At 42.4% G+C, this 14,109-nt stretch overlaps 1 protein-coding gene across 5 annotated transcripts in view; it reads left to right on the forward strand.

Moving 5' to 3' along the window:
* Positions 1 to 14,109, forward strand: part of ENTPD1 (ectonucleoside triphosphate diphosphohydrolase 1) — a 104,966-nt gene that overhangs the window by 38,732 nt on the left and 52,125 nt on the right. Inside the window, exon 1 of one of the 5 annotated variants that reach the window (XM_010832998.1) lies at positions 9,051 to 9,389. The exons of the other annotated variants lie outside the window; for them this stretch is intronic. Coding sequence (XP_010831300.1) covers positions 9,338 to 9,389 — 52 coding nt within the window. The 5' untranslated portion in view covers positions 9,051 to 9,337. Of the gene's footprint in view, positions 1 to 9,050; positions 9,390 to 14,109 lie in introns of those variants that run through there. 5 annotated transcript variants of the gene reach the window in all.

Genomic DNA, 14,109 nt, shown 5'->3' on the forward strand with positions numbered 1-14,109 from the left:
TCAGGAGGTCATCACAATAAAGCTTGGGGAACCATCACCATTCAGCTGGTTGTATGTGTATGAAAGAACATGAGCCAAGTTTCCAAGATGGAACACTGTGGCACATCTCTGTTGAAAGAGTGTGATGAGAAAAAGATGCCAGGAAAGTAAGGGTCAGAAAGATAGGAGGACTACAATAAGAGTCTGGTATCATGGGAGCCAAGAAAAGGGAGAATTTGTGTAATTAACACTATCAAATTCTATAAGAAATGGAAAAACATCCATTGGATACTTGTGTGAGTGGCTTTAATAGAATGGTGGGACAGAAGCCAGGTGTTGTGAATCAAAGAATAAGTGGGTTGTGGAGTTTGGCATGCACAGAGTACAAGGAGGCAAAAAACAAACAAACAAACAAACAACAAACAAAAACAAGTCAGAAGTCAAATCTTTAGAACTGGTGTGGCATGGATCAGTTCACTGGGGATACTAAAGGCAAGAGAAGTGGAATAAATGTATCAGCGCTGTGTAAAGGTCTAAGAAAGGAAGTGGCCTTTCTCCACCCAGTCCTGAGAGACAGTGGTAAGCCAGCCCAGTGGTGTCTTTGTTATCTAATTTAGCTATCTCCCGCCTAAAGATGGGTCTTACTAATGTGGCATTCTCAGAGGTCATTTCTAGGAAACAAAGACTTTAGCAGAAGGTGGAGTAAAATTTTCCTCTTCAACTCTTGCATTCCCTAGAGTCTTTGGGTTTGTAAGAATCTTTATAAAGAATTCAACTATCTTAGCCATCATTTCCAAAGACCATAATGTATGGTTCCTAGTATGGTATCCTTATGTGGTGTCCTGAGCTTTTGCTGAGTGAGAGACACTTTCCCCTCCATTCAGCACATTATTATGATTCCGGAAAAGAGAAAGCACATGGGATCTGTCTTATCTGTTTTGAGCCCCTAGAATTGCTTCTTTGTTTGGCTGCACCCCTCCTACCTCTGTGAATCTGAGCAAATAAGAAAACAGACCTCTTGGGTGTGAGCAAGAAGTGCATAGACAGTGCTGTATCCATGGTCTGTGGTCTCCGCATTGCATCCATATTCTACAGGAAGCCTGTGTCTCATTGTTGTAGTTCAGTGGCTAAGTTGTGTCCAACTCTGTTCCACCCCATGGACTGCAGCACACTGGGCTCCTCTGTCATCCACTAACTCCCAGAATTTGCTCAAATTCATGTCCATTGAGTCAGCGATGCTATCTGTCTCACTCTCTGCCACCCCCTTCTCCTTTTGCCTTCAATCTTCTCCAGCATCAGAGTCTTTTTCAGTGAGTCAGCTCTTCACATCAGGTGGCCAAAGTATTAGAGTTTCTGCTTCAGCATCTGTCCTTCCAGTGAACATTCAGGGTTGATTTCCTTTAGGACTGAGTAGTTTATGGCATAATACCACTATTGTTTAACAATGATCAGCTCATATTTTTTTACCTTGTAGAAAAATCATGGCAAGAAAACTTGGTGAACATGAAATCATAGTGGGGGGTTAGTTTGATTAACTTAGAGGAATTATCCTTCGTCACTATGGAGAAAGAACTTTCAGGGAAGTGACCATGACCCAAGACGTCGTCTCCTCCCAGACTGCGCTGGAGGGACCCTGCACTGACCGGTTCTTTCAGTTGCCTTTTCACTGCATGCAGATGGCCTTGCCTCACCATATTCTCACATCTTTCTTCATCCAGGATACAAAAGTGAGTAGGATGCCACTTTCTTAGTTGCATTCTGGATTTGAGGAAATAGTCAAGTCACAGGACTGAACATACATTTTTTAAAGTGTGGGTGGTTTTGGTAGGAGCTGTTTTCATCTGTTATGGGTTTATCTTATTAGTTTTGCTCTAAGGAGGACACGCCTTTCTCCAAGGCCCAGGAACCTTTCTCTAACTCCTGCCTTCCACCTCACTAAATGAGTACAGGAAATATGCTTTGAATAATCTAGGGTACTCTCAGATTACCCCTCCCAAATAAGTTGTTATCTGTCACTTCCTTGACAGGAACTACATATTAGTCAATTTAGGATTGAGTTCTCACATTACCATCTGAAGTGCAGGTACTCTGTGTTGATGGTTGAAGAGAGTTGCTTAGATACCAGATGATCTGTGACAGAGTTACCATGGATATTTAGAAGCTTGATCATGCCTTATCCAGAGAGCTGTTCCCTTTTGTATTAACACGTAACAGCAGAGATGCCTGAGCATGTGCATACTCAGTTGTGGCTGACTCTTTGTGACCCCCATGGATTGTAGACCGCCAGGCTCCTCTGCCCATGGAATTTTCTAGGCAAGAATACTGGAGTGGTTTGCCATTTCCTACTCCAGGGGATCTTCCCGATGTCAGGGACTGAACCCGTATCTCCTATGTCTCCTGCATTGGCAGGCAGATTCTTTACCATTGGGCTACCCGGGAAGAGATGCCGGAAAAGAGATGCCAAATTGCCCTCAGAATAAAGTTTTTAATCCACCCAAAGCCTGGTGAAATGAGATCTGACAATTTTTCTGTAAAGACGACAAAAGAGATGACATTGATCTGGGAAGACTGAGTGAGTGGGGACCCAGAGATGGCTGCTTGGACTAGTTACATTAGTGAGTGGCTGGCAGGATGGTAGAGAGGGCAGAGAATCAGCAAAGGTGACATCAGATCTTCGACACATCTCCTCCCATTTACCCGATGCCCACTTTCCAGGCTCCTAGCATCTTTATCACTTTAATCCAACTGGAAACCCTCTGTAAATTCTTCTCTTCAACTCAGAACCTTTAGGTTTTCAGGAATTTTTCCTAAGAATTTTTAATTACTAGAGAATAAACAAGGAAGAAAGAGAGGGAAGGGGGAGAGGAAAGAGAATCGAACAAACGTATGTAGTTTTGTAATTACCACCATGATCCAGATGCAGAGTTCGTCCATCATTGCTGAAAGTTCCCTCGTGGACTTTTCGGTCAGTCCTCTGTCCCTGAACCTCTGCCTGCTAATCTGATTGCTGTCCTTCGTTTTGCCTCTTCCAGAATATCGTATAAGTGAAATCATATGTAGTCTTTCGAGTCTGGCTCCTCTCACTTAGCATAATGCTTTTGTGACCCATCCATGTGGCTGCACTCATGAACAGTTTATACCCTGTTCATTGCTGAATAGTATTCTGTTGTATTACAGTTTGTGTGCTTTCACTAGCTGATGCACACTTGGGTTGTTTCGAGTTTGGGGTGATGAATAAAACTGTTATAAATAATCAGGTACAGGTTTTTGTGTAGACATATCTTCACTCTTTTTGGGTAAATACCTAAGAGTAGGACTGCCTAGTTATATGATAAGTGTATATTTTAACAAGGGGCTTCTCAGGTGGCGCTAGTGGTAAAGAACCTACCTGCTAATGCAGGAGACGTAAGAGACGTGGGTTCGATCCCTGGGTCAGGAAGATCCCCTCGAGGACGGCATGGCAACCCATTCCTGTATTCTTGCCTGGAGAATCCCCCGGACAGAGGAGCTTGGTGGGCTACATTCCATGGGGTCACGCAGAGTCAGACACAACTAAAGTGACTCAGCATACACACCCACGCACACGCACACATGCAGACACACACATGTGTTTTAACTTCAATAGAAACTCCCAAATTCTTTCCAAAGTGGCTGTTCCATTTTGCATCCCCAGCAGCAGTGTATGAGACTTCCAATGGCTCTGCATCCTTGCCAACATTGTATTTTTTTTGCCATTCTAATAAGTATGTAATATTATATATTAAAAAGCTTTGTTAATATCAAACTTTTAAAAAACATTGTTATTCTGATAAGTAATAAATAGTATCTCATTTTTCATTTAGTACATTTCTTTAAGATAAAGTAATTAGAATGCTTCTAATATGTTGACAGTATTTCTTTTTCTTTAAATTATTTATGTTCTTTGCCCTTTTTTATTTTTTTAATTTATTTATTTTTTAATTTAAGGATAATTGCTTTACAGAATTTTGTTGTATTCTGTCAAACCTCAACATGAATCAGCCATAGGTATACGTATGTCCCCTTCCGCTCGAACCTCCCTCCCATCTCCCTCCCCATCCACCCTTCTAGGTTGATATAGAGCCTCTGTTTGAGTTTCCTGAGCCATACAGCAAATTCCCATTAGCTATCTATTTTACATATGGTAATGGAAGTTTCCACGTTACTCCTTCCATACAGCTCACCCTCTCCTCCCCTCTCTCCATGTCCATAAGTCTGTTCTCTATGTCTGTTAAATTCTTTGGTACCATCTTTCTAGATTCCATATATATGCGTTCAGTTCAGTTCAGTCACTCAATCGTGTCTGACTCTTTGCGACCCCATGGACTGCAGCATGCCAGGCTTCCCTGTCCATCACCAACTCCCAGAGTTTACCCAATGTCCGTTGAGTTGGTGATGCCATCCAACCATCTCATCCTCTGTCGTCCCCTTCTCCTCCCACCTTCAGTCTTTCCCAGCATCAGGGTTTTTTCAAGTGCGTCAGCTCTTCGCATCAGGTGGCCAAAGTATTGGAGTTTCAGCTTCAACATCAGTCCTTCCAATGAACACTCAGGACTGATCTCCTTTAGGATGGACCGGTTGGATCTCCTTGCAGTCCAAGGGACTCTCAAGAGTCTTCTCCAATACCACAGTTCAAAAGCATCAATTTGTCAGCGCTCAGCTTATATGCATTAGTATATGATATTTATATTTCCTGGAGAAGGAAATGGCAACCCACTCCAGTGTTCTTGCCTGGAGAATCCCATGGACAGAGAAGCCTGGTAGGCTGCAGTCCATGGGGTCGCACAGAGTCGGACACGACTGAAGCGACTTAGCAGTAGCAGCAGCATGATATTTATCTTTCTCTTTCTGACTTACTTCAATCTGTATAAATAGGTTCTAGGTTCATCCACCTCATTAAAACTGACTCAAATGTGTTCTTTTATGGCTGAGTAATATTCCACTGTTTATAAATTCCACAGCTTCTTTATCCATTCATCTGTTGATGGACATCTAGGTTGCTTCCATGTTTTAGCTATTGTAAATAGTGCTGCAATGAACATTGGAGTACGTGTGTCTATTTCAATTTTGGTTTCCTCAGGGTATATGCCTAGGAATGGGATTGCTGGGTCATATGGTGGGTTTTTTTTTTTTTTTTTTTACAAATAATATCCATATAACCTCTGCCCAGATTTTTCACTTGTTCTTATCATTTCACCCCATTTCTTTATTATTTGTCTGCTCCCCACCCAAAAAGTTTTTTTCTAAACTCTTGGAAGGCCTGCTGCAGATATCATGGTTTTTATTCCCATGAAGTATCCCACATACTTCAGTACATATTTCTGAATTTCCTAAGAATAGGGATATTCGGTTAATAACTGTAATAGTACAGTTGTCAACTTCAGTGATTTAACATGGATAAAATGGGATTGCTGGGTCATATGGTGGTTTTATTCCTAGTTTTTTAAGAAATCTCCATACCGTCTTCCATAATGACTGAATCAATTTACATTCCCACCAACAATGCAAGAGGGCTCCTTTTTCTCCACACCCTCTTCAGCATTTATTGTTTGTAGACTTTTGGATAATGGGCATTCTGACTGGTGTGAGGTGATATCTCATTGTAGTTTTGATTTGCATTTCTCTAATAATGAGCGATGTTGAGCACCTTTTTATGTGTTAGTCATCTGTATGTCTTCTTTGGGAAAATGTCTGTTTAGGTCTTTTCTCCACTTTTTGATTGGATTGTTTATTTTTCTGTACTGACTTGTGGTAATTCTGAGGGGTTGTCTTGATCATTGTCTTATCTATTGTTAATGGCTTCATACATTAAGGAAACCAACTATTTCATAGTTGTTACAAACGTTTTCCTCAGTTTGTCATTTTTATTTTGTTTATGGCATATTTTGTTGCAGAAATATTTTTATGTTGCTTCTGACTTTTGTACTTCATAAGTGAAAAAATGAGGAGGTAGAAATAAGATAATTTACAAATGAGATGTAGAAGACAGAGGTTGGGGGGATGGAGGGGTGGGCTGTGAGGCTGGGCTACCTGGGTGAGTCGGTTCACCCCATCCCCACTTTGACCACCACACTGGTGATATATGGCCAGCACAGATTTTCTGTCTTTCTCACCAGCAACACATAACGAAGGCTTGTTGACAAATGCAGCTGCTTTGAGAAAGGACAGAATCCCCAGGGCACAATTCTTCAATTTCAGATATGGGAGAGGATTTGTTTAGTGGAAGCAGTGTATTTATTGCAGAGACCATCAATACATGAGGTTATTATCCTTGTTGGCTGGGTCACAGGGAATTCCTGTCTGTGATCTCAATGATATCACTCAGCCGGAAACAACTCTGTACTTGAATATGGAAATCCACGACGTCCACAAAGATCTATTGTTCTCCATGCAATCTATGGGCAAAAGAATTCAGGAAAGGCCAGAAGGGGGTGGGTGAGGAGGTAGGTGGTATGGTGGGAGGAAGTGAGAAGGAGAAAGGGAAGGGGATTCCTTTGCTTCCTTATTTCCCATACGCAGATCCTCTGCTATTCTTTGATTTTTGCAGTTATTAACATGTTTAGAGTCAGGCACACCAGTGCAAAGTCAATCAGTTACTTGCTGGTACCAATCTGAGAAGAGCACAGCCCACAGCAAGAACGGTTGGTGATGAGCTTGAGGTTGGCAGAGTCTGACTAGCAGGAAGAGCTTATTCTGTTCCCCACCCCGGTTCCACTGCCCAAGGTCACTCAATGGGCTCTTCCCATCCAAAACTGAGCCTCTTCGGGGACCACTCAGGATTAACCAGGCTACTTTGTTAGGATAAATGCATTCTTTTTCTAACTAAAGTACTGTGAACTGAGACTAACCAGCTAAGTAACATTTCAAAGAGCAGAAACAAAGGATTATAAACAAGTCAAGTAACTTTCTCTGAGGGCTTCCCTGGTGGCTCAGGAGGGCATGGCAACCTACTCGAGTATTCTTGTCTAGAGAATCCCCATGAACAGAGGAGCCTAGCGGGCTATAGTCCGTGGGGTTGCAAAAAGTCAGGCACGACTGAGCAACTAGGCACATATAACTTTCTCTGAAGTCTGTGGTTCAAGAGATCTGTGGAACAGGACTTGGGTATTTATTAACCTGTCTCTGTCTACCTCTCTTTCTGTTCCCACCCCTGTCTCCCTTCCACTCATATTCTCTGTGTCTATATGATTTCCCCTCCTCTCCTTTACTTTTTACCCTTTAACTAATTGACCATCATTGAGGCCTTGAAGTGCATTTTTAGCATTTGTCTACTGACATTATACTGACTTCCTTGACTTAAAAATAGGCAGGAAAAAAACCTCACCAAATTAAACTGCTTTATCTTCAAACTGACTCTGAATTTATCAATTGGGAAAATATGGGGTGGGGGTGAAATTTAAGATCTATTTGAACAGAACTTTGGGTTCTTTTGCGTTGTTTCAGCCAAGAAAGAATGAAGCTGAGTAACTTCTATGCGTCTCATGCAGGACAATAGTTGAGGCAGTGGAGTGGAGTTGGGAGACTTGGATCCAGTCACTGTTCTGCCACTTACCAGCTGTGTGACTTTGAGCAAGTCCCTTAACCTCCCTGGGAACCATAATCCCAGCCTCTGTCTCTTAGCTGCTAGCTTCTGACCATCAGGGACCAAAAGACTCTATATTTGAAAAAGTGTGACATTGTCTGATGTCCAGACAACCCCTTCAGCCAACTCCTCAAAGTCAGTCATGGTTCGTTCCCTTCTGGATAATGAGATTGGCTCCCACATTCAGCATTTGTACTGCACAGCAGGCACAGTCCTATAGTTTAGGGTAACACGTGTGTGTTCAGTCACTTCAGTCGTGTCCAGCTCTTTGTGACCTTATGGACTACAGCCTGCCAGACTCCTCTGTTCATGGGATTTCCCAGGCAAGAATACTGGAGTGGGTTGCCATGCCCTCCTCCAGGCAATCTTCCTGAGCCAGGGATCGAACCCGCATCTCCTGCATCGCAGGCGAATTCTGCAGAGCCACTGAAGAAGCCCCGTGGTATAGGGTAGTGAAAGTGAAAGTGAAGTCACTCAGTTGTGTCTGACTCTTTGCTACCCCATGGACTGTAGCCTACCAGGCTCCTCAGTCCATGGGATTTCCCAGGCAAGAGTACTGGAGTGGGTTTGCCGTGCCCTCCTCCAGGCAATCTTCCTGACCCAGGGATCAAACCCACATCTCCTACATTGCAGGCAAATTCTCTGCAGGCTTCTGCAGAGCCACTAAAGAAGCCCCATGGTATAGGGTAGTGAAAGTAATAGTGAAGTCACTCAGTTGTGTCCGACTCTTTGCGACCCCATGGACTGTAGCCTACCAGGCTCCTCAGTCCATGGGATTTTCCAGGCAAGAGTACTGGAGTGGGTTGCCATTTCCTGTGCCAGGGTATCTTCCCGACCCAGGGGTCGAACCTGGGTCTCCCACATTGTAGGCAGACCCTTTACCATCTGAGTAGAGTGGTGGCTAAAAGCTGGATTTCTGGACCCAGAATGCCTAACTTTAATTCCTAGTCCCTACATTTATATCAGTGTAATTTTGGGCAATCTACTTAACCTATTACTCAGTTTCCTCACCTGTAAAGAGAGAGCAACGAGGATAATAATAGTTCCTGAGACTTCAATCTTATTTGGAAATGAAGTCTTTGTAGATGTAGTTAAGGATCTTGAGGTCATTCTGGTTTTAGTATGGGGCCTAAATCTAATCACTGGTAGATAAGAGAGAGAAAGGAGAGGAAGATCTACTGCGCACAGAGACCGGGGAAAAGGTCATGTGCAGACAGAGGCGGACAGTGGATGATGTAGCCATAGCCAGGGAATGCCAGGAGCCGCCAGAGGCTAGGCAAGGCAAGAAAAGAATCTCTCCAGCGCCTTTGGCCCCATTGACACCTTAATTCTGGACTTTTAGCCTCTGGAATTGTGAGAGAATAAAATTCTATTATTGTCAGTCACCCACGTTGGTGGTAACTTGTTGTGGCAGCCATAGGAAGCTGATACAGATGATGATAATAGTACCTGGAAGGAATGTTGTGAAGGTTAAATGAGTTGCTGTGTGTAGAGTGCTGAGAACATAATCTGGAATACCGTGAGGGCTCTTTTGTAGGTTGTTATGTATTGTTAGCTCATTGACTCTTACCTAGCAACCCTATGAAGTCTGTACTATTATGAATCATCTTGCATGCAGGGAATTGGAGGATTAGAGACTGAGCAAAGGTGAGGTTATCTGGACTCTGCTCCAGGTTGAGCCACCCCTCAGAAGTCTGTGGAGTTTGGCTTTGGGGTGATGGATCCAGGTGACTTTTGGTTTGGAGGCCCCTCATAAGGATGTACTCTCAGCGAAGATTTAGCAGCTCTGAGCTACCAACGAGAACAGAAGGTATAGAGAAGATCTATCATGATATGGTTCTTACTCCTCCTGGAAGTGTCTTCCCAGCCCTGGTCTTAGCACAGGCTCTACTCTAGCAGAGCCAGGCTCTATCCAAACTTGACTGAGTGGTTGTCCTAAGAGCTGACTTCACTGGGGTGCCTCAGCACCTCACTACAAGAGGCAGAGATCTGCCACCTAAAAGACCATACCCTCCTTCTTTGGCGTCTTCAAAGGTCCCTGGTGGTCCCTGATTTACCGTGGTGTTGAATATAAATTATACCAATGATTAGAAAGAAGTCAGATCACTTAGAGTAAGACCAAACCCTCACCAGAACCTGCAAAGCCCTATGAGCAAGGCACCCAGTGACCCCACCCCTGACCCTCTCTTACTCTTTTCCCCTTCATTACTCTTCCAGCCACACTGGCCTCATGCCCAGGTACTGTTCCACCCCTGAGCCTTTGTACATGCAGTTCCAGTTACCTTAAATGCTCTTGGCCAAGTGGTGTGCTTGCTGTCTCTTTGTCCCTATCACTTTTAATATCACCGTCTCTGCCTCTTTACCTGCCTTTTCTCATTTCTTAGTGCTTATAATTATTAACATAGTATAAACTTTACTTGTTTTATTTTTTCAAACTAGAATATAAGCACCATGAAATGGAAACATTTGTTTTGTTCACTGCTGTAACTCTAGCCTCAGGCAGGACTAGTGAATAGTGTAAAGCATTGAATAAATAATTGTTGACTGACTAATAGAACAATGAATGAAATAACAACTACAGAACTCCCAAACCAAAATAGGCCAATCCGTTAAATATCTAGAGGTAAGCACATGAAGAGAGGAGTACAGGAACCATTGAGCTTTGAAGCATATGGAGGGAAGCATAGCCTCCTATTGAGCTTGAGTTTGAATGTGACAAGGAAAAAGATTTGGTGGAGAAAGAGGGGAATAGAATTCCAGCTGAAGGAAATCTCATGTTGAAAAATATCAGCATCCAAAATTCATTGATTCATTCAACTAGGACTATAGCAATGAACAAACCAGAAAAAAGTCGTGGCACTTAGGGAGCATACAGTCTAGTGGTCGTAATGTCAGGCAGTATGATCTCGGACACACACATCTGCTTATTGGAATGGTGAGATGAGAAGCGCTTAAATTTCTAAAGGGCTGAGAGGGCTAGGTAGACAGTGAGGCTTTCATCTGGCAATCAGAAGGAAACTACCTTCATTCTTAATCAGGAAGAGCCCTGGGAATATCAATTATGGAGGAATTCTGCAGGTGCATGAAGGATGGATTCTGATAGGAAAAAGAATTAGGGAGATACCAGAAAGGGTTATTATAGAGAAGTGGTGGTGATTGGAACAGAGGGATGGGTGTTGCCATAGAAGAGGTTGAGTCTAAGGGACCTGGAAGGAAGCAGCTGAGAAAGGATCTTAAAGCCCCTGAATGTGAGAACAATCTAAGTATGTGTCACCAAGAACTCCCTGATGGAGAGGAAGGAAGATGGCAGAGAGGGGGCAGAGACTCTAGGAGCTGGAGAAATGGCAAAGTCAGATTAGGACCAGTCCCCTGAGCTTCAGTGATTGTCCCATCACTGCGCTGTGTAAACACAGGAAGGGACCACAGCACTCCACTGATGTTTACTCTCCAGTGCTTGTCTGTATTGGCTGTTTTGTTCTCTATACGACAAGCCAAGCTTGGTCTGGATGTAACCCATCAGAAATTGGAAACAATTTGAATCTAATGCATCACACTGAATCTGCAGAGCAAAACTTCTGGGTTTTTTTTTTTTTTGCCTAAAATCCACCACGTCTGCCAACACCCCAAATCTTTCTTAATTAATAGAGTGAAATTTTAAGATAAAACATCTTGGTATCATAAAGTAGAGAAGCTGGGATTTCTCTGTATTGCAGAATTTTGACTAAGGACAAATTACGTAATTTTAATCTTTAATAGGATGCCAGCTCTGGATGTCATGATAACTGTTTCTATTAGAGTTAAAAAGAATCAGCTTTTTTGCCTCTGACGTAGCTAATTGGCTTGAAATCAGCCTGTTTTGTCAAAGCTTGGGTTTCCTTCAGTTTTGTCTCTGTTAACTGAAGAATTGACATTTCTACCTGGCTCTTAGCTCAAACAGAGAAGGTTTCTCATTCGTCCTGTGACAGGAAGGGAATAAGAGGGCAGGGGCAGTCTTGAGTTCCTTAGGATAGTGGGAAAATTCAAAGCAATATAACACTTCATCATTAAGATATTTTTGGTAAAAATGTTTCTTGAAATTGTTTTTTAAAATATAATTTCACATTGTATGATACAAACCACATTTCTGTTATCCACAAGGGAAATGAAGAGCTTTTCACGGAGATACAGTCATTGTGAATTTTCCGTAATAGAACTTGACTGTAGCAGACATGACATCTGAAAGAGCTCTGGGGCCTAGGAAGAAGGGCACGTTACTAAAGTGGTTCCCTGTTAGGAATACGTCTTAGATAAGTTCACCCCTGGACCCCCATATCTGTTGTTTTGCTCAGTCTGTTTAGTCGTGCCTGACTCTTTGCGACTCCGTGGACTGTAGCCTGTCAGGCTCCTCTGTCCATGGGATTCTCCCGGCAAGAATACTTGCGTGAGTTGCCATTTCCTTCTCCAGGGGATCTTTCCGATCCAGGGATCAAATCTGTATCTCCTGCATCTCTTGCATTGCACATGAATTCTTTACTGCACCGAACCACCTGGGAAGCCCCCACATCTGGTACCACTTCCTAAGAAGAACCTGGCTTCCTCCCAAGTGATAATGACTTCTGAAAACTATCTGCATAGTTCATAGAAAGCATAGTATTTTAATTATTCCTCTCTAAGTAACTTAGTTCACATGAAAAAGTCATTATTTTTTTGATAATACAGCTTTTAAAAAATTCCTAAATTTCCTCTCTGATTTAAGTTCTTTTTGTTATCATATCTTTGATAAGACAAATGTGATGAAAGACTTGAATATATTCTAATAATATGGATATCACTGCAAAAGCTGGGCAAATGTGGGAAAGTATACTTTCTTTTTAAAATTATTTTTTATTGAAGTATAGTTGATTTACAGTGTTGTGCTAATTTCTGCTGTACAGCAAGGTGACTTAGTTATACAATATATACTTTTTTGTTTTAAATATTCTTTTCCAGTATGGTTTATCCCAGGAGACTAGATATGGTTCCCTGCGCTATACAATAGGACCCTGTTGTTATCGATTCTAGATGTGACAGTTCGCCTCTACTAACCCCAAACTCCCAAACTGTCGCTGTCCTCTCGCCCCTCCTCCTTGAAACCACAAGTCTGTTCTCTGTGAGTCTGTTTATGTTTTGTAGATAGGTTCATTTCTGCCATATTTTATATTCCACGTATAAGTGATATCATATGGTATTAGTCTTTCTGTTTCTTCCTTACTTAGTAAGATAATCTCTAATTCTATTCATGTTGCTGCAAATGGCATTATTTTGTTCTTTTTATGGCTCAGTAATATTCCATCATATATACCACATCTTCCTTATCCATTCGTCTACTGATGGACATTTAGGTTGCTTCCACATCTTGGCTATTGTAAATAGTGCTGCAATGAATATTGGAGTGCATGTATCTTTTTGAAATATGGTTTCCTCGGGATATATGCCCAGGAGTAGGACTGTGGGACCCTCAGTTCAGTTCAGTTCAGTCACTCAGTTGTGTTCAACTCTTTGTGACCCCGTGGAATGCAGCATGCCAGGCCTCCCTGTTCATCACCAACTCCCAGAGATTATTCAAACTCATGCCCATCGACTTGGTGATGCCATCCAGCCATCTCATCCTCTGTTGTCCCCTTCTCCTCTTGCCTTCAATCTTTCCCAGCATAAGGGTCTTTTCAAATGAGTCAGCTCTTCGCATCAAGTGGCCAAAATATTGGCATTTCAGCTTCAACATCAGTCCTTCCAAAGAATATTCAGGACTGATTTCCTTTAGGATGGACTGGTTGGATCTCCTTGCAGTCCAAGGGACTCTCAAAAGAGTCTTCTCCAACACCACAGTTCAAAAGCATCAGTTCTTCAGTGCTCAGCTTTCTATATAGTCCAACTCTTACATCCATATATGACTACTGGAAAAAACATAGCTTTGACTAGATATACCTTTGTTGGCAAAGTAATGTCTCTGCTTTTTAATATGCTGTCTAGGTTGGTCATAACTTTCCTTCCAAGGAGTAAGTGTCTTTTAATTTCATGGCTGCAGTCACCATCTGCAGTGATTTTGGAGCCCAGAAAAATAAAGTCAGCCACTGTTTCCACTGTTTCCCCATCTATTTGCCATGAAGTGATGGAGCCAGATGCCATGAGCTTAGTTTTCTGAATGTTGAGCTTTGAGCCAACTTTTTCACTCTCCTCTTTCACTTTCATCAAGAGGCCCTTTAGTTCTTCTTCACTTTCTGCCATAAGGGTGGTGTCATCTGCATATCTGAGGTTATTGATATTTCTCCCAGCAGTCTTGATTCCAGCTTGTGCTTCCTCCAGCCCAGTGTTTCTCATGATGTACTCTGCATATGAGTTAAATAAGCAGGGTGACAACATACAGACTTGATGTGTTTCTTTTCTTATTTGGAACCAGTCTGCTGTTCCATGTCCAGTTCTAACTGTTGCTTCCTGACCTGCATACAGGTTTCTCAAGAGGCAGGTCAGGTGGTCTGGTATTCCCATCTCTTTCAGAATTTTCCACAGTTTGT

Source organism: Bison bison, unplaced genomic scaffold (assembly GCF_000754665.1).
Source record: "Bison bison bison isolate TAMUID 2011002044 unplaced genomic scaffold, Bison_UMD1.0 scf7180017862979, whole genome shotgun sequence".
NCBI classification, from domain to species: Eukaryota; Metazoa; Chordata; class Mammalia; order Artiodactyla; family Bovidae; genus Bison; species Bison bison.